Genomic DNA, 25,516 nt, shown 5'->3' with positions numbered 1-25,516 from the left:
AAACCATAAAACAGGAGGCGGGGAAACAATCCAGCGTCCATAGAACTGAATAGGGCAAAACCCCCATCTAAACGGTTCAGCTTTCATGGAAAAATCACCATGAGACAAGAGATTTTACAGGGGACAGCACAAAACTTGGCAGCAGGCACCTGAGGGTTCTTGTCGTTCAATAACATTTTTACCAACACAGAGTTCAGAACGACCAGGAAATCTTGTAGACACAGGAATTATCCATCAGAGATGGATCTCATTGTAAAAAGGACAGCGTAACAGAATGCGTTCCGTGGTTTCTTGTTGCCTATTTCTGCATGGACAGTGTGGAAGAGGGACTTTTTTTAATGCCGGTGGCGATGCAGAGCATCTAGCGAGCATAAAAGTTCTTCTAAGACTATTAGGCTGAGAGGTAAGCTGTTAGTGCCAGAGTATATCTAGATTTATCAGAGGGCAGGCCTAGCTACCACGAGGGCTAAATGGAACCTCCATGGTCAGGAGCAGTATACCTCCAAATGCCAGTCTCGGGCAAACATCAACACTCAGTGCCTCTGGCCTCCAAACCCGGCTTGCAGGACTTCCAGGGCACTGCAGGAAACAGGATGCCGACTGAGATGGCTCACTGGAGTGACTTAGCAAAGTGCTCCTCGTGTTCTTAATTACAAGGGCGGACTCACACGTGTATAATGGAGGAAAAAACCAATTGTCTCTGGGAGTTCCCTGCCAATTGCTAGGTGACCAGCTCTGAAGGAGGAAAACAAGCCCTTTAATGACTGGGTAGCCAGGGTCATTTGAGCAGTGGCAGCTTCTTACCCTGGGGTGGCAGGAAAAGATTCCACTCGCCCCCACGCCAAAAGACAACTTTGGAGAACTGCAATTGGTTCTCTTGATGCGTGTAAAAGGTAGTGATGGGGGGGGGGGGCTGGAGAAGAAGAAGAAGAAGAAGAAGAAGAAGAAGAAGAAGAAGAAGAAGAAGAAGAAGAAGAAGAAGAAGAAGAAGAAGAAGAAGAAGAAGAAGAAGAAGAGCTGGTTTTCTTACAGCCTGGTTTTCACTACCTGAAGGGGTCCCAAACTGACTACAAACACCTTTTCCTTCCTCTCCCCACAACGGGTAGGTAAGGCTGAGAGAGCTCGGAGAGAACTGTGACTGGCCCAAGGTCACCCAGCATGTGGAGGAGTGGGGAATCAAATGTGGTTCTCCAGAGTCCAGTCCTTCATTCTTAACCACTGCACCACGCTTTCAGCAGTATTGTCTGCTCAGACTGGCAGCTGCTCTCCAGCAGAGGTCTTTCCCATCACCTACTTCCTGGTCCTTTTACCTGGAGATGCCGGGGATTGAACCTGGGACTTCCTGCATGCCGAGCAGGTGTTCTGCCACTGATCCACAGATCCCCCACCCCACTGCTGGTTTGTGAGCATGGAGCCTATATGTGCTTTGCGCATGGCTGGCGCTCAGGTGACCACAGATGTGACTCTATCATGCTTCCTCCTTTGCGGGAACATTAGCGCCATGGGCATGCTGCCAGCGCAGAAGTTGGAGACTGACAAAGTGTGGACAGCATGCTCGCGCCACTTCCCCCCCTGTGCATTGTGTCACATGCAGAGGGCTTCTGTCCTATGTTCTTGTGCATATGTTCACACTCTTTTATCTACATATTGACAATATGTCAAGCTGTTTGCTGTTTGGGAGAGGGGTGGGACAGTGGGGAAGAAGCTCTCCCTGGAAGCTATAAATGAGTGGGGTGACACCCCACACCCCCCTTGAGATTTAAGCCACTGCCACTATCACTGGCCACTTTGTAAGGGGGCGAGTCCCCCCGCCCATATAAGAAGGGAAATTCAAAGATCCGATGGACTTCCCTTTCCCCAAATTGGTAGAGAAGAGAAGACAGAGAGAAGAAGAGAAGAAAAGACAGAGAAGCATTTCGAAGCCCAAGAGCGGGGAAAACAAAAATAAATTACCCAGACCTTGATTATAGTCTATCTGGCTCTAAAGCTACGATGTGGCTGCAAAAGTATGACAAGGTTAATTGTAGGGGGAAAAACAGCTCCGGTTATTTGCGATACACCGAATAACAAAAACAACTGGAGGTAATTAAGGAGGCAAAAACAGCCCCTGGCTGGTAGCAACCGAGAGAAACTACCAATTTGAGGAAAGGGAAGATCTATTGCAAAGTCCATCGGATCTTTGAATTTCCCTTCTTATATGGGAAGGGGGACTCGCCCCCTAATGAAGTGGCCAGTGATAGTGGCAGAGGCCTAGCCAGGAGTTCAGGCCGTGGCTGGGCACTAGGCTGCAGAAGACCCCTGTGAGCTCTGGGGTTTCGGGAAGTGGCAGAAGGCCCACGCAGGGAGACCCAGCACTTCCAGCGCCGTGGCAGGGATGTGTGGCTGACCTCACTTCCAGTGTGCCCCAAAGCCTGACTATTTTTTCCAGGGGAGCCTCTACCATCAAAAAGCTGCCCCCAGCTGTAGAGAGAAGGAAGGATTCCTAAATTTTTCTGCCTTGCAACAGGCACAGCGACAGCCATTATTAAATCTGGGACAACCTTCTACTCCTGCTCCAACAAAAAGCCATTAAATGCTCACCCATCGTAACAGGACGACGCTAGGTTTATGCCGGCTTGTCCGAGGCGTGTGTCTTTTCCCCAAAAACTTTCTGCCCGGCCACACCCCCTTTTGGATCAGGCATTCACCACTGGAACGGGCGTTCAGAGAGCAGAGTCCACTCTCCCCAAGTTAAATTATAACTTCCCATGGATGGAAGATGTGAGGAAGAGATCGGAGCGGGGAGGGGAGAATATTTCTCTCTTCTCTCACATATTTTCAGTGCATTCCATTCAAATAAACTGAGGACAGGAAAAACTACACCGGATTTCTACTGGGCTGCAGCTGGGTTGTTCTTTGGGGGGGGAAGAGGGAAGTGTCGAAGGGCCATCAGGTTGCAGACAGCTTAAGGCGACTCCACAGGGCAGGGGTGGCCAGACTGTGGCTCTCCAGATGTCCATGGACTACAGTTCCCATGAGCCCCTGCCAGCATGCTGGCAGGGGCTCATGGGAATTGTAGTCCATGGGCATCTGGAGAACCACAGCCTGGCCACTCCTGTTATTGGATTTTCAAGGCTAGAGATGTTTAGAGGCGGTTTACCTTTGCCTGCCTCGATGTAGCAGCCCCGAATCTTTTGGGTGGTTTCCCATTCCAGGACTAAACCAAGAAGAGTTATTTGGACACCGGGGGGATGGCTCTTGGGGATCCTGGTCCACCCCATTCCATTCAAAGCGTCTTGAGAACTAAGCCTGCAACAACTGTGACAAATTCTGCCCCAAAGAGCCAGGGGTGGCGCATCAGTAGCTTGGAAGGATTTTTGTTTAAAGCATCTGTTCCTTTATGGGCCTTGCTGAGCTTCACGGTACAGGGAAGGCACTGCAATCTGAGAGTTTCCTGGTTCAAGTCTTGCCCTTGCCGTCAACTCACCAGGTGGCCAGCGGACCACCCACGGGCTGCCATGTGGGGCCGCCGAGAACGCCGTCCTACCTTCTAGGTGTGTCGTGTGACGGACTGCAACAAGAGGACCCACGCGAAACGTTTCCAACCCTGAAAATGCCACAGGATGCTAAGCAGGGTTCAGACCACAGGCGAGTGGCCGCCCGAGGGCCCTTATTCAACCCGTGCAAAGGGAATATCTGCAAGTCTGATTCAGTCACTGTGATCTTAGGGTTAGGTTGCTATCCATCTGGAACAGCTGCTGAAATCAGCACTCGATTCTCACTGATTGGCTTTGGGCTAGTCCTACACTTTCAGCCTATCCTACCACACAGGGTTGTTGTGAGAATAAAATGAAGGCGGGGACAACAACGTAAGCTGCCTTGGGTGCGCAGAGGAGAAAGACAGGCCAACGTGACGCAAAGAACATAATAATTTCACCACCGTTCCCCTTCGGTCTGTCCAAAGCGACATGCCGGACACCCCCTGCCCCGTAGTCCGTATTTCCCCCAGCCCTTTGGATCCTACAAGCCCCATGGCAACAACAGGGAAACATTTTAAGAACTTCCTCCTGGTCATGCAAAGAGGATTTAAAACGGAAACAAGCAAGGACTCAAGCCAGCCCGGGGCTTTTGGTAACCAGAGCAGCGGACGAGGGCCAGATCCGTGAAGAATCGTCCCATGTGTGCGCAGTGGCCGCTCCCAGCGGGTCAGGTCTGCAGCTTCTCCAACAGACGACCAGGAATCTGCACAGTAGCTGCACCACAACCGCAGCTACCTGAACGCGAATCGCCGGCATGCAAGGGCCCCAGACCCACTCCCAGGAGGAAACCGAGCACAACCCAGGCGCTCCGAACTTTGACTTTTCCCACTCAGGTGGAGCTGCGCTTCTCTCTCCCAAAGGCCCGGCCACTCGACAGACCCCTCTCTGCGAGATTTAAAGGGCAGAGACAGCCACGCATGGACGCAAACACCTGCCTCCTGCCCACACAGAGCTCTCGTTCATCCTTGCTGGCGCCGGCGGCTTGTTTAGACACGGGCGAACACACCCTTGGGAAGGCGAGGGAAAGGAAGACGCCGACCAGGAGTTCTGTACGTCCGTTTCAGCTCTGCTCCATCCGAGCGAGGAGCAGAACAAAAGGGCAGGCCTGAGAGATGGAGCTCTGGCCCGGCAGGCGGATCTGGGGAGGGTGGTTGGCCTGCTCTCTCTCTCTCTCTCTCTCTCTCTCTGCCTCTTGGCCCTAACCTGAGACCTCCTGGCCAAACAGAAGGGGGCACCTACCAGGTTTGTTCTCCTCGCTGTCCGATTTCATGGTCGGAAGGTGCAGGAGAGAGGCAGGCTGAGCTCCCGGGGAGGCTGTTTCCTGTCACCTCCACCGTGCCTCCCTCGTCGCTCTCTCTCTCTCTCTTGCTGGCTCTCCTCTTTCCTCTCGGCTCCTCCCCGCAGAAGCAGGAAGTGTGGCTCCGCTCTACCTGCCCGACTTGGGAACCTGAACTTGCTGCAGGTGGCTGGGTCGGCCGGCGTGCTCTCGCCCCAAGGGGGCGCGCCTGGGGAGCCCTGCGAAGCTTCCAGTTGGGACATCTCCACGGAAAAATTTGGAAGCAAAGTTCCTGCACTCTCCTGTTTCCTTGCAATCCGCCCCTGGGAAGCTACTGTTCCCATTTTGGCTTTTGACCGGTGATGCCTGCTAAAAATGTGCTTCGGGGTGCCCTCGGTTGCCCTGGCCTGCTTTCCCGGCTTTGCAGGAGCAAAGGTGGAATTTGGGCTTACCTAATTCATCTAAAGGACTAGACAGCCAGCCTGGCCTTATAGTGTTACCAAATTGCCCAGGTGGTGCCTGGCTCATTCCCAGAATTATAAGCTGGACCAGTTCCCCTGAAGGAGGTGGCTTCTTCGGCAGACGGACTCTGCGGGAAGCCACAGAGGAGGGAAAATCTATACCCAGATCTTGGCTTCCAAATCTCTTGGAATTTGGCAACTCTACTTGGATCCCGTTTAAACTTTGGCTTGCACTGGGTTCTTAGTATTTAACTTTCCACGGGGTAAGTTTAAGCGGAAGGACAACAGAAATAGTTAGAAAACTGAAAATGCACGTTTAAAAAAAAATCAAAATATGACACGCTGATCACAGCTATATTAGGTTTAAAAACAAAGTAAGGAACTCAAAAGTTGAGCTATAAAACAATATAAAATTGAAATCATTATTTATTAAAGTGCACCAATATTAGGTTTAAAAACAAAGAAATAAACATATTAAAAAAAAACTATACAGATCTAACTGCACAGGAAGGGGCCCAATACGTTTCTACCCTACTGGGTCTTCCTCAGTAGTCAATATTATTGAAAAATGCACTCTTATCTAAAACCAGTTATGAAATATAGCTGGGTGGTCAAGGGAAATCCTGGAAAAACAAATGTAGGAACATGTTAGAATGAGCAAATATTAAAAAGTTTGTAAACCTAACATTGGTGCACCTTAATAAATAATTGTTTAAATTTTATTTTGCTTTATAGCTCAACTTTAGAGTTCCTGACTTTGTTAAACTTGGGTTTCTGCTCCCTTTCTGGTTTCGTATACACTAATCACAACAACACACCAATCACCCCTTTTGGTGCATCCCGGGCCCATTCCTGTATTCTCACCGGGAAGAAGCCTTATGAATTATATCCTTGAGTGCAAGTCGGTAGAAATTCTCATTCTTCAGGCTTCGCCTCCTCACCGCAGGGTCACTCGAAGGAAAAGATCAGCGGTCCGTGCCGTGCTGTGGCACCCTGCTTCTCCCCACCCAGCGTTCCCAACCCTGTAGCTGCTGAGCTATGCTTTGTTTAGGTGCAGAAACGTCCTTGGTTTTTCAAATAGGACAGGACAGGGGGCTGAGGGCAGCCTCCAGAATACAGCTTTCAGCAATGTCACAATGCAACTTAAGCAGCAATAGCTCAGCAAATTTCGGTTCGATTCGGGGGCAGTCAGCATTCCTTCTAAATGGTGAGTGGATGCTCGTAATCCGGAGCTGCACAGCGTCTTGTGTTGCCCATTGCCCATTTGAAGATAGCAGCTCAGGAGGTGAACTGCGTCACTAGGAAGGGGGGGAAAAATTAGGGGGAACACGGCTGGCTCTGAACACGGAAGGCGCCCAGTTCAACCTGTGGCATCCACAAGTCAGTTCTCGGCTACCAGAACTTGGGAAATACTGTCCCCACCTGATTTCCGACGGTAACAACAAGGCTGTTAAAATAAACACAGGCAGAACAGGGATTGAGCCTCTTGTGGCGCAGAGTGGTAAGGCAGCCGCCTGAAAGCTTTGCCCATGAGGTTGGGAGTTCAATCCCAGCAGCCGGCTCAAGGTCGACTCAGCCTTCCATCCTTCCGAGGTCGGTAAAATGAGTACCCAGCTTGCTGGGGGGTAAACGGTCATGACTGGGGAAGGCACTGGCAAACCACCCCGTATTGAGTCTGCCATGAAAACGCTAGAGGGCGTCACCCCAAGGGTCAGACATGACTCGGTGCTTGCACAGGGGAAACCTTTACCTTTACCTTAGAACAGGGATGTGGCCTGAGCATCCTGCTATAGCCCACTGATAGGGGAAGACACAACATCAGGTGCCCGTTAAGAGTCAGCCGGAGCGAGGGTAGCAGTGGCATTAAAAAACCCGGAATGCTCTGTTTTGAAAGGACAGGCTTAATAAGGAAAAGCATGCCCTCTCCTTTGTGTTTCCCTCCCCCACCCAGCAAGATTTAACAATCTTGTTAAAAGGGATGGCTGAAAAGAACTGTTGTGTTGCGTAAAACGGTTCCTAGGGGCTTTCCTAATGCAGTGATGCGCTAAACTATAAGCAATTTGTGTTCTTTCCGTCAGCTTCCTTCAAGACCTTTAAAAGCCCCTCCGGTTTGTTTGCATCTTCCCCCCCCCCCCCCAACCCGCCCACGGTCCCTCACCTTTGTTCTTGTCTGCTCAGAAAGGAAAATGGCCAAAGTATCTGGAGGCCGTGACCAATGGTAGAGATCTCTTCTAGGGGAAGTTGGGACGGAAGTTCCCTTCTGAGAAGCACCCACAGGATTCGAACCCTCATCCGGAACCTATTAAAGCAGCCGGGCTCCAAGCTCAGCCACGAAGTCTCTCTTTCTGGGGAAGGATTGGGCAACCAATAGTATTCAGCTTCCACATTTGGTAGCAGACCATCTTTTGCCAATGACCCGCAGCCCTGTTTAGTGTTTGACTGCATCTGACAGATGATATTTGATAGAGTGTGGCATTTGGCAGTTTGACGCATAACAGGCTGTGCGATTTCACATTTTTGTTATGCCTTGCGATATAAAAACAGCTCAGAATTGCCAGAAACCCCTCCCTCTCTCTCTCTCTCTTTTTGCATTTTCATATGTTGGAGGTTAATGTTTATGCAGAAGTCAAGATTCTGAAACGTCACATTCTGTGTTTGAGTTGCAGAAAAAGACCCCGTTTAGGCAAATGTCGAAGACTTGCGGCTTTATGAGCTGAAAATGTTTATACGCCGTTTCTCAATGGTAAAAAGGCTGGTCTAAATACAAATGGGTAGCCGTGTTGGTCGGAAGTAGCCCAATAAAATCAGAGTCCAGTAGCACCTTTAAGGCCAACAAAGATGTATTCAGGGCGTGAGCTTTCGAGTGCTTGCACTCGAAATCTCACGCCCAGAATAAATCTTTGTTGGTCTTAAAGGTGCTACTGGACTCTGATTTTATTGGTCTAAACACAACAACTGAAGATGAGATACTGCCTTAGTGCACTTCACAGACACGGAATAGCCCCTTGAAACCATTTTCTCATATCCTACAGTGGTCAGAAACCCCATCAAGGAGAACTTGATCTGCACAGAAGGCAGATCCTGGTAGGAAAACCTAGGTTTTGGCTGAGAGAGACAGACAGAGAGAGAGAGAGAGAGAGACAGAGACAGAGATGCAGATAATTCCTGTAATGCGTCTTTTGATATTCCTGCTGGTTCCTAACATGGATCACTTCATCTTCAGAGGACAGACAACAGGTAGAAACTGCATTCAAAATCCCACAACAAAGCTCTAAGGCACGCATGGTCAAGACTGTGGCTCTCCAGGTGTCCATGGACTACAAGTACCATGAGCCCCTGCCAGCCGTTCGGCCACCACCTCTCTAAGGATTCTCTTGGGTTGACTCCTAAGCAGGTCTACCTGCTAAGTAAGGGCCACGATATTCAGTGGGGCTTTGTGGCACCGGGATCCGGCGGGCCTGAGGGATTTGAGAGAGCTGGGAACAGAGTTGTCCCCGATCCGAATCGAACGCCTTAATCACACCGCCCTGCCAGTTCTTATGCCAAGCATGGGCTCTACCACAGAGTCGTACCCTTTCTTCTGCCTGTCTGCGGTTGGATTTCAGTAATCCTCGCATCTGATCGTGGGAGATTCCTACCTTAACCTCCCTTTAAAGTTGTGTTTAAAAGGGGATCATGCTTTTCATTAAGGGCTTTAACGAGCGGGGGGGCGGGAAGGGCATCGTGCTTGCAACCAAACCACCACCACCAAAAATTCGGGCCTCTGCCAGGGAGCTGGGATTTAAATTGACAGAAGATTCCGGTTCTCTCTTTCCAAGCCCCCATCAGACAGTTACCAAACAGGTAAGCAATGCTAATGAAGTCAGGAGTCAAACGGGTGGCTTGAAATTGAAAGCTCCGGTATCGCGTTACTAATCCCATAAGCCAGTCGGGTTTGCTAAAGCTCCTAAATCATTTCTGTTAGTCCCCCATTCGCACAGGCAGCCTGACCTGGATCGGCCGGGCACGTCTGAGCCTGTCAGATCTGGGCAGCTAAGCAGGGTCGACTGAGGCTGGTGTTTGGATGGGAGAACTCCAAGGATTTGGGAGTTGGTTCCTCCACGGAGCACTAGGCAGCATGACACACGGGCAGGCAAAAGCAAAACAAACGACCTTGGGACGTCCTTGCCTGGCTGCCGGACAATCCTTGCATCTTCTGGCTACGGGACACAAGCCATATGATAAAGGGGCATCACAAACATGTAGTCAGCGACAGGGAGGGGCTTAAATACAACGCCGGCTCACAGGGAAATGAATTTCTATTTGGGTACCTTAGGCCTTGTAGGACTTCACTGCAAGAATCCCAATAACAAACTTTTCTAGAATTTCCTTTTCCATTTAAAGTTTTCCTTAAAAAATTAGTGGCTTTCACTCTTTTGAGGATCAGTTGCCATTCTAGGCGGGGGGGGGGGGGGGGACGGGGACTCCAGCCCCTACCTGGAGGTCCTATGGGATTGAAGTTTCTTCCTACCCTGGATGGTTGAGCAGGCTGCTGGCAGCTTGGAAAAGAAGAGTACCATTTGATGTAACAAATTAGTCCATGTCTTGGAGAATTCCTTTTGGAGGTTTCGATTGGTTGCTTATTCCCTTGAGAAACTTGATAATATTACGTTACTCCTGGTGGGGTCCACCGTAGAAGCTACGCTGCAAAACAGAGGACTACCGGATCCTCAGCTGGACTTCAGCTGGAACCAACCAGTTGGACTTCTGCCTGAACTATTTTTTTTTGGACTCCATTTGCTGTGTTACTGTACGCAAACTTACAGGATTGTATGGTTGTTACTGACGATTGTCTTCAGGATGCTTTATAAATCAGGGGTAGCCAACCTGTGGTCCTCCAGATGTCCATGTACTTCAATTCCCATGAGCCCCTGCCAGAACGTGCTGGCAGAGGCTCATGGGAATTGTAGTCCATGGACATCTGGAGGACCACAGGTTGACTACCCCTGTTATAAATGACTATTTTGCGATTTTGGAGGCACTGTCGACTCATTTCAGAGCCACTATTATGCAGTCACCCCCCCCCCCCTGGTGTTTCCCACCTGGAGGTTAGCAACTTACGCTCAAAGCAACCGTCACTGTCTAGAAAATGTCACCACCGCAGTGCCAGCGACTGGGCGGGCATCCAAGGCCTCTGCCCTCCCCGCTTTCCCGCCTCCCAAGCTGTTTCTTCGGTCCATTGTAATGCAGGGGGACAAGCCACAGGCTGGCTGGAACCCAGGAAAGCAAGCAGAGAGCAAACGACTCCTCCGGAGAAAGGTCCGGACTGCTGGCACAGTGGCCAAATGGGGAGAGGGGGTGGCGGTAACAGACCCCGCTTCCCTTCTCTGCTTTGGGGGATTATGTCGCCCGGATGGCTCTGCCCCCTCTGCTGGCTGCCAGCAGCTGGTCTGCGCTTCGATTGGCACAGCCAACAGGACTCTGCATGGCACAAGAGAATTGCTCCCAGCCTAGGATTGCCGATTTGACTTCTCCGGCCTCTGCAGAAGCGCCTGGAGGGAGCGGGATGAGCGGGCGTTTGCTGGCAGGCGCTCATGGGAATTGTAGTCCATAAACATCTGGAGGACCGCAGGTTGACTACGCCTGATGTAGCCGATAGAGTGGAAGAACAGAATCTACAGCTACAACCTCCCACTTCTGTCATGGATACTTGCCGGGGGTCCACGGGCCAGCTGCAAAGCCGCAGCCTGGCCTACCTCGCAGGGTCGCTGTTGTGAGAAAACGGAGCAGGGAAGTAGGACTTGTAAGCTGCTTTGAGTCCCCAATGGGGAGAAAAACATCCATAAATACAAATGCTAAAAACATTCCAGAACAAGACCACCCTCTCCTTGCCAGTTTTGTGCTCTCCTCGTGGAAAAAATGTCAGGAGAAGGCTTTTCTATTCTTGCCACATGGGGGAAGACAGAATTACAGCTGACAAGCCAGAGAACCTGCTTGCTTGGCCAATGATTGCCCATTTTTGTTGGTTCGTTTTAGACACATATTTTTGTGAACATTTCTGAGGGAGGGAACGGGGGGAGGGGAAGCCGATAAAATCCTGCTTTTTTTCGGGGAGAGGAAGAATCCCCTCAGCAACACCAAGTAATCCATCTTGCCTCAGTGTAGAAATAAATACAGTCCTTCTTGCAAGGAGATCAAGCAATTAAAAGAAAAACCTCACCCAAGAGATTTACATATTAATTGCTTTCCCCCTTTGTTTGTGCTCTCATTAATAGCTGCTCGCCCAAGCTTTCGGGTCTCCAGCTGAAGGCCGGGGTGGGGGTGAGGGTGCTCCTTTGACATTAAGCGGGCATCTCCTCACCGAGATGGAAGCAGCCATCTCGGGAGCGGGTTTTAATCCTGCCCTTTTGCAACGAAGTCCAGGGGGCACCCTTGGATCAGTGGGGACCACGCATTCTGCTATGGATGAGTCTGAAGCACTGATGCGATCCTCAGCAGGTCTACTCAGAAGGCTACTCAACGGACCTTTCTCCCAGGAAAGCCTCCTTAGGGTTGCACAGTGAGTGTCTTATGCTTAAGTTCCTTGCGTGACCTCGCTCGTAGACACCTGCTCTCGAGCGACCCCCCCCCCGCCCCCGTCTTCGCTAGTGTGCCACGCTCCAGATTGCCGTGTGCCAAGAACAGAAGCACGGGTAGCATGGCCTTGGGTGCACACGTGCAGAGAATGCTCTGGAAGCATCTCATCCCTCCCACTGTCACGATTTCATGGCTGGGACGTGGGCCGCGTTGGCGAAAGGCATTTGAACAACCCCTGCGGGGGCGAGAGCTTTTAGGGGCCGTCTCCATTTTCATCCTCCTGCATTAGCGATCCCCTGGAACAATGGAGAGCCTCTCTGCGGGTCTCGTAGTCCGTAATGATCATAATTCGAAGAGACCCAATTATCGCTTATTTTGCAGGGACCGAGAGCTGCCCCACACATCGAGGAGATGGCATCCGCGGCTGCCCGACAAGCACCCGGCCCTGATAGCTTGTAATTATTTTGAAAGGACGCTGGGAGGTTGCATTCATCAGAACGCTATTAGGTGACGGGCGTGTCATGAGGCTCGTTAATTTCCCATCCTCGTTACAGCTGGGGAAAATGAGGAAGGACAAATTGCGGCCTTTCTCCCCCTCCCTCCCCAATTTTAGCTTACGGACAACGTCGGAAAGCAGAGCGATTCCTAGCCGCTTCCTGCGTCCGTCAAAGGGACCCTCTTTCCGGGACAGGGGAGTAGGGGAGTCTTAAAAATCACAGTGAGGTTTTGTGTCTTAAACGTGGTTCCTTGGTGCGTTGAAACGCCATCATTGGGCATACAGAAATGTGTGCAGAAGTCGTAGGCAAGATCAGATCAGAAAGGAAGAGGGGCAGGGGGAGAAAATTTGACACAACGAAACCTCGTCTAGGACGGTGGTTCGGAAATAATAGGAGAGTTTGAGGGAAGATTGGGGAGGGGCTTCAGCGGGGTAGAACGCAGGGGAGCCCACCTTCCAAAGTGACCGTTTCTTCCAGGATTATTGTCACCTGGAAATCATTTTCAGCCCTAGCCCTGGCCCTGACCCGGTGGAATGACCTCCCGGAAGAGCGTAGGGCAATTACGGCGCTGGCTCAGGAAGAGCTCTTCCGCCGGGCATTTGATTTGGTTGGCAAAACACAGGCAGGTTACCTCTTTGAGCGTCTCTGAATAAGGGCAGGGATAAAACAGTCCAGGCAGATAGATTTTCTCTGGATTTTGTTTGCGCGGCCCGTGCTATCTGTTTAAAAGCGCTATTTATTATAGCAGTTTGAGTGATCTACTCTCGTGGCTGTTCTAATCTGCTCTTCTGCTGTTCTGGCTTTTATCACCCTTCCGGTGGCTTTTATATTTCCTGGTAGCTACCGTTAGCCTGCGGAGCCGTGACGGATGTAAATCGTTTTCACAAACGGAGAAGGAACTCCCCGGTGGGATGCGCGGATCAGCCTCTCCTGCTTCCTTACACTGGGAAAAGAGCCCAAGGTCTCAACGGGCTGGCCTCTTGCATTCCGAGGCAGGCCAGGACAGAGGAACCATCCCCAATATCCCCGCTACTAAAAAATAAACTGGCAAACCAGGTTCCTTGCGAACTCCCTGTCCCAGCAGAGATTTGAACTCAGCTCCCAGTTTAGTCATCTACATCAGCTATTCTCAACGAAGGAACATTTGAAGGAAGCCCACAGACTGAAAAAATGTGAGAAGAAGAGCCCAAAGGGTTCATGGGGGTCATAGTAGAAGAGAAGAAGAAGAGCTGGTTCTTATATGCTGCTTTTCTCTACCCGAAGGAGTCTCAAAAAGGCTTACATTCGCCTTCCCTTTCCTCTCCCCACAACAGACACCCTGTGAGGTGGGTGAGGCTGAGAAAGCCCTGATATCACTGCTCGGTCAGAACCGCTTTATCAGTGCTATGGCAAGCCCAAGGTCACCCAGCTGGCTGCATGTGGGGGAATCAAACCCAGCTCGCCGAAATCTGCACTCGTTACCACTATAGCAAAAACCAAAGAACACTGGAGCACGTAGGGACAATTCTGCAAAGCGATTTTGAAGACGGGGAACTGCTGCAGACGTATTGCTCCGCTCCTCTTTGGCTCCTTCCGTTCTGTCAGGAATTCTCTTTTAAGCACTTCTAACCATCTTGGGGCTTTCTCCCCCCACTGTTCCTTGAAATTGTCAGCCGCGCATTCCCCATCTGTGCGCCCCAACTCGGTGGAGCCGTCTGACAATAAATTCCCCCGACTAGCAGGCTGCCTGTGGGTAAACAGCACGTTCCTCTCGGCTAATCACTGCCTAGGCCCTGATAGATCCTCGGAAGGCTTTTCTCCGGAGGTTAATGGAGGCGTAATAGGATCATTCACTGCGGAGCAAGCAGCTGCAAGGCTGGGACTGAAGCAAGATCCGGGAAGAGAAGGAAATGCGCCTCTTTGCACCAGGAAACTGTACTTAAAGCAGGCCAAGTTCCCCAAACGCAGCCCTTTGGGGCATGGGAGGGATGCCAGCTTCCAGGTGGGACCTAGGGATCCCCCTCAATTTTTCTTTTTACAAATCAGGAGGAGATGCACAGTGACTAATAGCGTTCTGATGCATCAGGGATCAGCACATGAGGCAGTGGTCATGGCCCATGCTGTGGAACAAGGACCTGCTCTTTGATTCTCCTCTTCATACCCACAAAGTGCCCCCTACATTTCTAAAACTAGGAAAGGAAATTGTGACGGGATCGTATTCCCAGTTGGACCACAATTCCTCTGGCCTAAAATATCGCCATCGGGAAAAGAATGTCCCCCAAAAAAGAATCTGAATGCAATCATATATTTCAGGGGTGGCCTGAAATATGTGGTTCTCCAAATACCCACGGACTACGAATACCCTGATCCCCCTCTTTGCCGTCTTCAATATCATCATCAGTAAATATACACAAAAGGGAAAGGAGGAGGGAGAATCTGGAGACCCTGAAATCTAATTGCTCAGATGGCTTGCTCAATTTGCGGTGGGAAAATGTTCTAGGCCGGTCAAGGACCACCGTGTCTCAACCCCAAAGCGCCTTAACTGAACGCCTGGTTCTGCCCCCTTTGCCCGGACGGTTTCTTTGGCTCGTTTTTCCACTGCCCCACAACCTCCTTGACACTTCCAGGGCCAGGGGGCAGCCATGTCCTCCCGAGGGCGGCTTGCGGAAGGAGATCCCTAGGCAAAACCTTCCCGGGCAGGCTGACGGGCTAATTAGACGGCTCTGCCATCCCTGCAAAACGAAAGGCCGCTTGCCAGAAAGCCTGTAATTTGGAGGAAGGGAAGAAACCGCGATCGAGCTGCCAATGCGAGTGACGGGCTAGCGGGAAAGGGGCTGTAAGGCCCTGCTCCCCGCCCAGCTTGGCCTCTGCCCCTCTGGAGAACCAGACTGCCATCACAACAAGCTTGTCTTTAAAAAGAAAAGCCAACCACAAGCCTGGCGCTCCATCCCAGGAGAAGAGGGATTGGTGTTATCCTGGGCTTCTCATTATTCCGTGGCTCTCGCGCTCCCAAGATGGAGGATACATCTCCCTTTGCAACGGTGGGGGGAGAATCAGAACCGCGAATGGTCACGGGACACACCCGGGCAGACTAACATCCTAAAGACAGATCTGGAATGTCTTGCAGTCTCTTTTCGCCACAAATGGAACGAGCTCCCAGAGGAGATCAGGGCCCGGACGGACCCTGAATTTTTCACAGTCAGAGTAGTTCAGCAGTGGAATAGGCTGCCTAAGGAGGTGGTGAGCTCCCCCTCACTGGCGGTCTTCAAGCAAAGGTTGGATACACACTTTTCTTGGATGCTTTAGGATGCTTAGGGCTGATCCTGCGTAGAGCAGGGGGTTGGACTAGATGGCCTGTGTGGCCCCTTCCAACTCTATGATTCTATGATTCTATGGCCTGTATGGCCCCTTCCAACTCTATGATTCTATGATTCTATGATTCTATGATTCTATGATTCTATGATTCTATGATTCTATGAACAATTCCGCAGGGCCTGCAAAAGGGAGCTCCTCCACTGGGCATTTGGATGAGGTCGACCGGAACCACCACTTCCCAAGGGCCCCCTCCCCCTAGCCTTCCTCCTATGGCTCATGGTAATTGTAGTCCACGGGCATCTGGAGAGCCACAGTTTGGCCACCTTATGGGGTTGCCGTGAATCAGCTGCAACTTGACTGCACTTTCCACGGCCATTGAGTCTTTGGCTGAGGATCCCTTTATTCTGCAAACCCCGTTGCTTTTTAAATTACTGCCGGAGGGGCTCTGTTTGCGGGCAGGCTACAGCATGTGAAGATGAGCTTTCGGTGACATGGGTATGCGTTCAAGCGCTTGCTTGCTTGCTTGCTTGCAAGAAAGACGCCAGCAACGATTCTTGATGCTAGACTACATATGCTACAATTCGGCAAGAGTTCAGAGCTTCACTGGTGAAATGCTGGCGGGAACAAAACTCCATGTGGAAGTCCTAATGGCTGGGGGGGGGAGTGAGCTTCCTGGGAATCCACTTGGGGAGGCGGGGGGATCACGGGTGAGTAGTTTCTTAAACTGACCCTCTCGGAAAACTAGCTGCTAAACAGGGATAAGAAAGGTTGGCTGTATTACCTTTCAATGTGCAAGATCTCCAGAGTGCATGATAGAACAGAACATGAAGAGTGTCCTGTAGGGGGCATCAGAGGAGGTGCGCATTTAGCATAGTTAGAACACAAACTTCCTGATGTTTTTAAAGTAATTGCCTCCTGCGTCCTGATTGGTTTAATAGAAGACTTCCTGTTCCTTTGAGCTCACTTCCTCCCTGCTTGCCTCCAGGACAGGCAGAATGAACACAACAGAACGGAAAAGACAGCTAGGACTTTCTCCTCTCCTCTTTCTATACAAAGTCTCTTTCCCTTCATAATAGAACTATTTTTATTATCTCAAGCAGCCTGGCATTTTGCACCATTGCCCTTTCAAACCATAAAACCACTTGGTTATCTCCCCGCCCTGCGGAGAAGAATCTCTTTGAGCTGTTGTACAGCCTAAAATTCTGGCCTGTTCGCAACCTCTTCTGCTGATTGCTCGCAAATGATTTAAAAATCCCACGCCTGATATCCTTGGCATGCAGCTCAGGGTGACAAGAAATGCCATTCCACATTAGAGCCACGACCCATCGCATCTCTCGGTCTGCCCTCTGTCAGGCATGATGAGACCACCGGTCCATCAGCACCCAGTGCCTGCCCCGAGCGTCGGCTGAAAGGGGAAAGCCGGGGGGGGGGGGGGCATCATCAACCCAACTGCCTGCATAAGGCAGTCCTGCTTCAGCCGTGGATTACGCCTCATCTCCTGCAGGCAAAAGGGAAAGGGGGGGGGGTGGGGAGAGAGGAAAGAGGAAAGAGCTCTTGTCTCTCACACCGTTGGAGTGGTCCTCGGCTTAGCGAGCGCATAAAACAGATCTACAAATGCTATTAGTCAGCCGAAATCTGTCTTGGCTTGTTCTCTGCCGGAGGGCTCTTCTTTCAGACGGAAATTTCTACTGTGCTGGCTTCAGCGTGGCAATGCAGAGCGGGAAGCGAGGAAAGGACCGGGGGGGGGGGAAATCCGGGGACCTTTCTTCTGATGGCGCGCCTGGCTTGGGTGAGCATGGAACATGTAGCATAGTCCTCTCTACTCTGAACTGGAGCAGGTCTCCAAGGCTGCTGTGGGTAGACAGCACCATGAAGTCTAGCCTACCTTGCAAGCTTGTTGTAAAGATAAAAGGGAGACGCGCGTGAATGATGTATGAGATCCTGGGGGGAAAAGTGGGGTAAAAATGGTCTATCAAGGATGGCCAAGCAGTGGCTCTCCAGATGTCTCATGGACTACAATTACCATGAGCCCATGCCAGCCCATGGGAATTGTAGTCTATGGACATCTGGAGAGCCACCATTTGGCCACTCCTGAAAATGCATCAGCATCGGGCTTGGTTCTTCCAATTTTCTGTTAGAATAACTATTTTGTTTTTATTTTGTGCTTCTCTTGCATTTAATCATGGCACGTTTTCTTTCTGCCTCCTTTACGCCAATCACGTCGGGGTGGTGATGGCCGATAAAGAACCCCCTTCCCCTTGCAGGAAGCATAAGAGCAACCCCATAAAACGACACATGCACAGGCTTTGCAAAATAAAAAATGGGGCGCTTCTGTTGCATGGGGCGAGCTTGTTTGAATTCCGCACCGGAGAATTAATTGTGACAACCTCACAGAAGATTCCCAGAGAGTCACATAAAGAATCGCAGCAACGACTTGGTTGCTACGGACTGTTCTGCATAATCACCCTCGGAAGAATTTGCCAAGTCAGGATGGAGGGCTGGGGCCGGGGGCGGAGGAGAGAGATCTCCTCTCTGGCTATTCACCGCTTTGCAAAAATGGTAATTTAACCTCAGAGGAAATGCTTCTGTTCTTAGTATAATCCTTCGCAGTGGGGAGGGCAGAATAATTTAAACCAGAACAAGGAATCACAGAGGCAAAGGCACAGACTGCAGGAAAACACTGAGAGGATTTCCCCACCTCCTACAAACTGGAATAAGCGTAATGATAACCCACAATGATGAGGAAGTTGTTCATTTTCGCATCATGAAAATGCTTCATCGGTGTTTGCTACTAGTCTGTACAACAACCCGGTCGGGTAGGTCAGCATTATGATTCCTCCCCCAGCACACAAGGTGACGTAGATAGCTGGGGTGGCCAAACTGTGACTCTCCAGATGTCCATGGGCTGCAATTGCCATGAGTATATGCTGGCAGGAGCTCATGGCAACTGTAGTCCATGAGCATCTGGAGAGCCACAGTTTGACTACTTTGGGTATATAGTTTGCCAACCTCTTTGGATTCCATGGACAGCAAAAGTTGCAAACAAGGAAAAACTAGAGCTCATAAAGCCTGATAGAGCACTGGAAGGCAAAATCACAAAACTCTGGCTCAATGACTTTGGCCATATCATGCGATCCAACTCAACGGACAGAGCAGTTCTGCCAGGACTGGCCAGCGGTGAAAGGAAACGCGGCCGACAAAAAACACAGTGGTTAGATACGATCGAAATGGACACTGACCAAAGCATTATTCCACCAAAAGAATCAGTGCAAGAAGAAAAACGTGGCAGCAGTTGACCCACAGGCCCGCCACGAGTCGGACACGGCTGAATGGCTAACATCGTCCTCATGAAACATCCGTGCTAGCCCTTCCCTTTTGCTCTATCAAACCGCGCTTGCGTGTGAATGCAGAGAGAGAACCCCCATTACCTCGCCCAGCCACTGAGTTCGCATTCTGGTCCCCCTTCAGCAGAAAGACCGATCTAGCCTCACAAAGCCGGTCCAGAGGTCTAGATCTATCCTCCCCACCCTCCCAAAATCATCTTCTCAGCGCTGAGCCCTGCAAAAGTATTCTGTTTGCTGCAGCAAAAAAAAAAAAAAATGGTTCGTGGCCTAGAAACTTCATCTCTCCTTTGCTCGCTGTCAGCTTTTTATCAAGAGGGGCCGAGCGGTGCTCCTTGTCCCTGATAATGGAACTAAAACTAAAATAACTCCAAGAAAGCGATGCCTGGAGGAGAAATGCAGAGGTGAGACCTATTTTTCTTTTGCTTTCTAACTTTGACGGAAGAAGACCCTTGGGGAGCTGCAGCCCCCCTCCCCAGAGAGGAAAAGAGTGACATGTGACTTCGACAAGCATAAGTCCAGCTATGTTTTACATAGCACATGTTTTACAATGGAGGATGGATTGTAGATGAGCTTTTCCTGAGCACTGGGGCTGGGGGGGAAGCACGGAAAAATAGGAAGGACAGAACTGGCGTTGCGTTTGTGTTGTTACTGTGAATGGCAGGCGTCTTCCTAGGCTTGGAGGCCTCGTGTAAGCCGCCGATAACGTGCTTTCATTTGCCGGCCGTGCAAAATGGATTTGCACTCTCTGATCTATACCCCGCGAGTGGCGCTTGCCCACAGTGGCATGTGGAGGGATCAAACAGGAAGCCGAGGAAGAGAGCCAAGCCTTTGAACGCTGCAGAGAGCTGGGCCCTCTCCAGGAGAAGAAACCCCGGTCGCAACATAAAAATGCCTTTTTCTGAGAGCAGAAGAGGCAGCCCCTGGCTTGTGAAGACCGCTCTCCGGAGCAAATGCGTTCTGCTGAGGATCGATCCCTGCAAAGCGAATGTTACATAATTGCTCTGCAGGCAGACGGTTCCCTTCCAGTCAGAGAATACCAGAGCTGCTTCCCGTATCGCCAACAAAACAAAACACCAGGAAAAGAAAGATGGGTTCTTGATTGGAGCATCTTCTGGCCCAACTTCAACGGTAAAATGAGAAGCCAAGTTCTTCCATTGCCCTTGCCAGCCTATCTGTGAGCCCCAGAAGGTTAAGGAAAAGCAAGTGAACAGTCTTCAAGCCAGGCCCCCTCCTTGGTGCTGTAGCTCTCCATCTTGGTACACATTCTGTTATTTTTATTTCATTTATATGACGTTCCTCCCTACATCTCATGACGTTTAAAATACACACATGCAGATAACATCTGTTCCACTTAATATTTCTGGTAAAGCCTAGGAGGAGGAGCTGGTCTCATTGCTTAAGTGCCACTCAGTGCTTAACGCCCACTCAGGGCGGCTGTCCCGCCCCTAAGTGCCTCCTCCTCCAACCAGCTAGCCTGTCTGTCCAGCAGCCAGCCAATCGGATTCCGTCCCCCACCCCTGACCACCCCCTCTTCCTTCCACTTCCCTCTGAGGCTTGGAGGCTGCAGATCTCTGCCACGGGAGAGCTGCCCCTGAGTGGGTTCCCTTCCCGGAGGCCTCCAACCTGCAGCCTTTCCGGGTTTTGGGGGGAGGGAGAGGTCATCCACAGAGTTCTCCCCCCACCCTCTCAAATCTAGCGCCTGTTGTATTCCTGTATGCAATGGGCTTTGCCCCCTCTCTTTGCCACACCGGCTCCACAATGAACCAAGAAACGCTATTCGTAATTAGCAGATGGCGTCTGTGTCCGGAAGCACCCAATATTTAAACTCCTTGCAATATGGTTGTCGGCAAGACGGCCCTAATCATCCAAGAAAGAAAAAAAACTCTCTCCGTTTTCTTATGCCACGGGGAGACATTGCCGTATCTCCTTGCCCCAAGATCTGGGTTTTGTTTATTTGTTTCTGTTTGCAACACACAAACACACTCTTAAGTGCTTGTTTGCCGTCTCCATCATTTCAGGAGAGCATCTGCCAACAATTCCTCAATCAGAAAGTTAAATGAAGAAGATCATTCAAGTGGCCCACCCCTAGAGTGAGCCCATTCAATCCATGCAAAGCAGCTTGGGTCTGCACCGCCGTGGCGGATTGGCGGTGCGACACACCAAACAAGCCAGCTATTAGCAGGTCATTAAAGCTCTTGATTGCATCTGAGAAATGCAGAGACCCCACTGGGGTGCAGATGTTCTGCCACATGGGCTACGGATCAGGTTGAGGGGAAAAGACGGGCAGGAATAATCGGCAGCCATTTTTATCCGGGCGGGGTTTCCAGGCACAGACAAGAATGGCCAAGGGAAGAAGAGGGCAGACTCGAGGCCTAGGGATCACGCCCAGATCCTTCTCTCTGTCAACAGATCCCAAGGACTGCAGGGGTGTGTCTGGGAGGCTGGTTTCAGAGGGTAGCCCCGTTTGTCTGCAGCAGACTAGATTCCAGCCCAGTGGCAACTTAGAGAGTCAGAGATGTCCGATGGAGGCACCTTTGACTCTTGAAAATTTATGCCAGTCTTTTCCTACCTTTTGACAGGGGAGGAACCCCTGAAATATTTTTTCTGGGCAACGCCAGGAGTGGCGGCATGCCCCTTAAGAGAAGTGGGCGTGGAAGGAAGGTGTGGGAGCCAGCCAGTCAATCAGTTAATCATGAACAAGAAGAAGGAGAAGGCGGAAGAGAAGACGGAGAAGGAGGCAGAGGAGAAGGAGGAAGAAGAAGAAGAAGAAGAAGAAGAAGAAGAAGAAGAAGAAGAAGAAGAAGAAGAAGAAGAAGAAGAAGAAGAAGAAGAAGAAGAAGAAGGAGCTCACCAGTTTGGGGGCTCCTGCACTAGCAGGTGCTTTACCTTTGGTTCCCTCAAACCTCAAACTATCCAAGCCCTGCTTAGGAAGCACATAGGGACACGCTGGCCTGTTTCCAGACGGTGTGTTGCTTGCCCTTCATCTTGCTCCCTGGTTTAGAATGGAAACCAACGTCCCCCTGCCCTGAGTTCTTGGTTTAGCGTCAGCCCAACAGCGTGATGTACGATGCGCAAGACACCGTCCGACATCTTAATCACTGATGCCAAGAGAGAGAGCTGCCATTTAAATGAGTCTGTCAATCTTCCTGACAGGCAGCAAGAGCCAGTTCAGGCTGGAGAGGAGATGGGCGGAAACGCCTCTTCGGACGGAAACGCCTCCGGAACAAAAGGTAACACAATATTTAAACACAGGCAAGGGAGGCGCCCGGAGGGAGGCGACGCATAATGCATTCGACCCTTAAGCCAAAAGACCTGCGGGTGGTTTGTACCAAAGGCGAATAATGTATTATGTAATTCCTTGTTTCTGTTCGTGAAAAACGACGTTCCGTTTTGCTCCTTCCTGATATCCTAAATGCCAAACCAAAAAAACAAACAAAAAAATGGTAAAAGAATGGTGTAAAACCCATCAGCGGTCAATAAAGCCCTTAACAGCCGCAAGAGGCCCAAACAGAAGCAAAAATGGAGAGCGAAGCATGAAGACACACAATCATTGGTAATCGGAGAGCACTGGGCCAACCAGCAAACGTGAAAGAAGGGAAAAACCTGACGGTCTACAACGAGCCACCACCAAGTGATAAGATCAGCACCTGAAGGTGAGCAGAGCCGGTCACCACCATATGATAAGACCAGCCCTACCGGTGTACTTCCCCACTCAGGCCTGAAGCTCAGAGGGACCCCCCCTTATATGCATGTGCTTGCCTACCTCGCAGGGTCATTGTGAGGATAGGGCAGGAGGAGTGGGCAATGAGTGCTGGAGGAAATGGGAGGAAAGCAGTGGACAGAGAGGGCAAAGGGAGGCAGGGACTTTCCTTTCGCCAGGCAGAGCAAAACACCTGGTTTGCGTGCGGAGGCACCTAGCTTTCATCCTCTGGATCTCCAGTTCTTGGGTTATGTTTTGTCAGGAAAGGCCTCTCTGCACCTAAGGCCCTGGAGAGCCACAGCAGGTCCCAAACGCACAACACCACGCTAAATGAAGCAACAGTCTTCGCATAGCCATGTGCCAATAGCCAATGACGGGCCTGGAGGGGGTGGGAAGGGGAGGGGCGCCAGATGGGCGTGTCCATAACTATAGTTCCCAACCATATTCTGCAAGATCGCGCCACTTCTGGGGTTTCTCGAAGCCTGGAGAATGTTTCAAGGGTTTCTTAAAACAGTCGAGAAAGACCAATCCTTGCTTGAGATCCCTCCTTTCTCCTGCAACGGGGATTCAAACAGTCCCCTTTTAACTGGAGATGCCCGGGATTGAACCTGGGACCTTCCGCACGCCAAGCGCATACTCTGCCAACCCAGCCACTGTGCGGAAGCAGCAACGATCTTCTCTGTTCTCGTCCCCATCTCCTCGCAGCTGCGGCCGGCCTGTGATCGGTATGCTTTTCAAACCTGAAAGCCTTCCGTTCCCAATTCAGCGTGAATGACCCCCAGGGGAACGGTCCCTCTGGGGGCCGCAAACATTTGCACGCAAAAGGGAAATACGATTGTCCCCAAATGACACCCCAGATGGAAACAAATGCCCTTCTCAGAGCATTTCGGCCTCTCTGCTGAGTCATTTCATTCTCACTGGTTGCGGCTGAGAATTCAGTCAAGCCAAGGAAACAAAGACAGACCAACATTGTTTTTTTCCGTCTCCTGGATGCAAAGGCAACAAAAGCGGGGTGGGCGGAGGGGGGGGGGGAAACGAGCTGTTTTGTACAGCGAAAACTAATGCACTTCCAAATCCAACGGGGAGACAGCTCGAGCAAACCAGCCGCTCCCCGGCGCGATCCAGTCGAACTGTTTAACAAGAACTTCTCCCAGGCTGTTCATCTCGGCTAATTTCCCTCATCATTTCCTTCATTAAAAGTATCGCATTTGGAAAATGAGAACAAACCGTTCGTGAATCCCCATTTAGCCGGCGACGTTCCCTGCATGCCATTCGGCCCATTAAGACGGATGAACTGGACAGACTCAACAATCCAGCGCTCGATTCCAGGACGGGACACCCGTCCACAGGGCAAAGACCCAACTGCTGAAGAGGCTGTTCTATCTCCCCATAAATCAAGAGGGTATCACGGAGCCCCCACGGCCCACAAAACATCCATCCACCTTTTTCTGCTCCAATACTGACTCAGGCGAAACAGGTTTCGCAGGTTTCTGAAGGACTAGAAAACCCTCCGAGACCTGCTTGTCCACATGTCACAGGGGTATGCGTATGCTGGCAGGGGCTCATGGGAATTGTAGTCCATGGACATCTGGAGGACCTCAGGTTGACTACCCCTGCTCTAGAAGAAAAAGCTCAGACAGAAGGGTGCAGTGGCCTTAAAGCCACAATGATGTGCATAAACACTAAGGGTGCCATGCAATGCACCCCCCCATTACAAGCACTGTTGTGCTCAGCAACACCCATGTGCCATGCTCAGTAACACCCATGTGCCTCTTCCTCCTAATTGCCATAAAAAGCCTCTCCAAAAGTCTGACACCCCCCCACACACCCCATACACACGCACAAGCAACAAAGCAATGAAACATTCATGCTCCAGAGAGCTTTATGTCCCCAAAGGTCACAGCCTCATCCGTGTTGGATTTTCATGCAAATTACACTCCCGATTTGTGAGGTCTCCTCTAGGTAACAGCCATGAAATCGGCACAGCTTGGAGAAAGGTTGGGGAGGGGCGACGACGCCCTCCCGACAGAGAGAAAGGCCTTTCTGGCAAAGGAAGCGCCTCGCCGGGGCATGGCGAGCGAGGCCAGACGACGGCGTGTCCTATTAAGGCTCCGTGGCCTTGACCAGCTTCGTGACAAGCGGGAGACAGCTGTCAATTAGGGCATGTGCTGTTCCGAGGCCAGGTTCAATCACCGCACCTCGGCTTCTCTCTGCTTAATCCAGGACTCCGCTGGACCTTCCGGCCAACCGGTTTCAGCAGAAAAGCAAATGGGGGAATTAAGACCAGGAGGGCTACAGCTAGAGAATAATTCTGTCTCCAAATCTCATTTCCCGAATACTGCCAATCTAGCAAACGGCGGTGTGTGTGTGTGGGTGGGGGGGAGAATGGGGACGGGGACTTGGAGAAGCTGCAAACAAGCTTCTTTTCTGAAATGTCGTGAAAAGCTGGACATAAAAAAGCAGTTCTTCTTCTTCTTCTTCTTCTTCTTCTTCTTCTTCTTCTTTTCTTCTTCTTCTTCTTCTTCTTCTTCTTCTTCTTCTTCTTCTTCTTCTTCTTCTTCTTCTTCATGGAAGGTTTTCTGGAAAGGGGTCCCACCCCTCATCCCCCCAGATCTCCGACGGCCCAGGAGTTTAACAGCTGCCAGACAGCCTGGCAGCTTCGGCGTGCCAGGAAACAAGATGCCTGCTGCTTGCGTCAGAACAAAAGGATTCTGCGTTATCGCAGCTGGAATCCCACTGCCTCCCTATCACCTGAGCTGATAGGATTATTCGGCTGTTGTTGTGGATGCGTCATAATTCAATAACGGAGCCTGGCTTGCCCTGGGGATGGATAATACCCAAAGATTATTGGGCAGGATTAGTGTTAGCCTG

The 25,516-nt window shown here is 50.9% G+C and overlaps 1 protein-coding gene across 9 annotated transcripts in view; it reads right to left on the bottom strand.

Annotated features, from left to right (window-relative positions):
• Positions 1-25,516, bottom strand: part of KAZN (kazrin, periplakin interacting protein) — a 194,551-nt gene that overhangs the window by 43,002 nt on the left and 126,033 nt on the right. Inside the window, exon 1 of one of the 9 annotated variants that reach the window (XM_077311073.1) lies at positions 4,758-4,886. The exons of 7 other annotated variants lie outside the window; for them this stretch is intronic. In XM_077311073.1, the coding sequence (XP_077167188.1) occupies positions 4,758-4,788 (31 nt within the window). In that variant the 5' untranslated portion in view covers positions 4,789-4,886. Of the gene's footprint in view, positions 1-2,580; positions 2,633-4,757; positions 4,887-25,516 lie in introns of those variants that run through there. One more of the 9 variants, XM_077311075.1, reaches the window with a different exon arrangement.

The sequence above is a fragment of the Paroedura picta genome, chromosome 15, assembly GCF_049243985.1.
Source record: "Paroedura picta isolate Pp20150507F chromosome 15, Ppicta_v3.0, whole genome shotgun sequence".
Classification (NCBI taxonomy): Eukaryota; Metazoa; Chordata; class Lepidosauria; order Squamata; family Gekkonidae; genus Paroedura; species Paroedura picta.
Note: the sequence above shows the minus strand (reverse complement) of the source record. Positions and strands in the feature narration are given on the sequence as shown.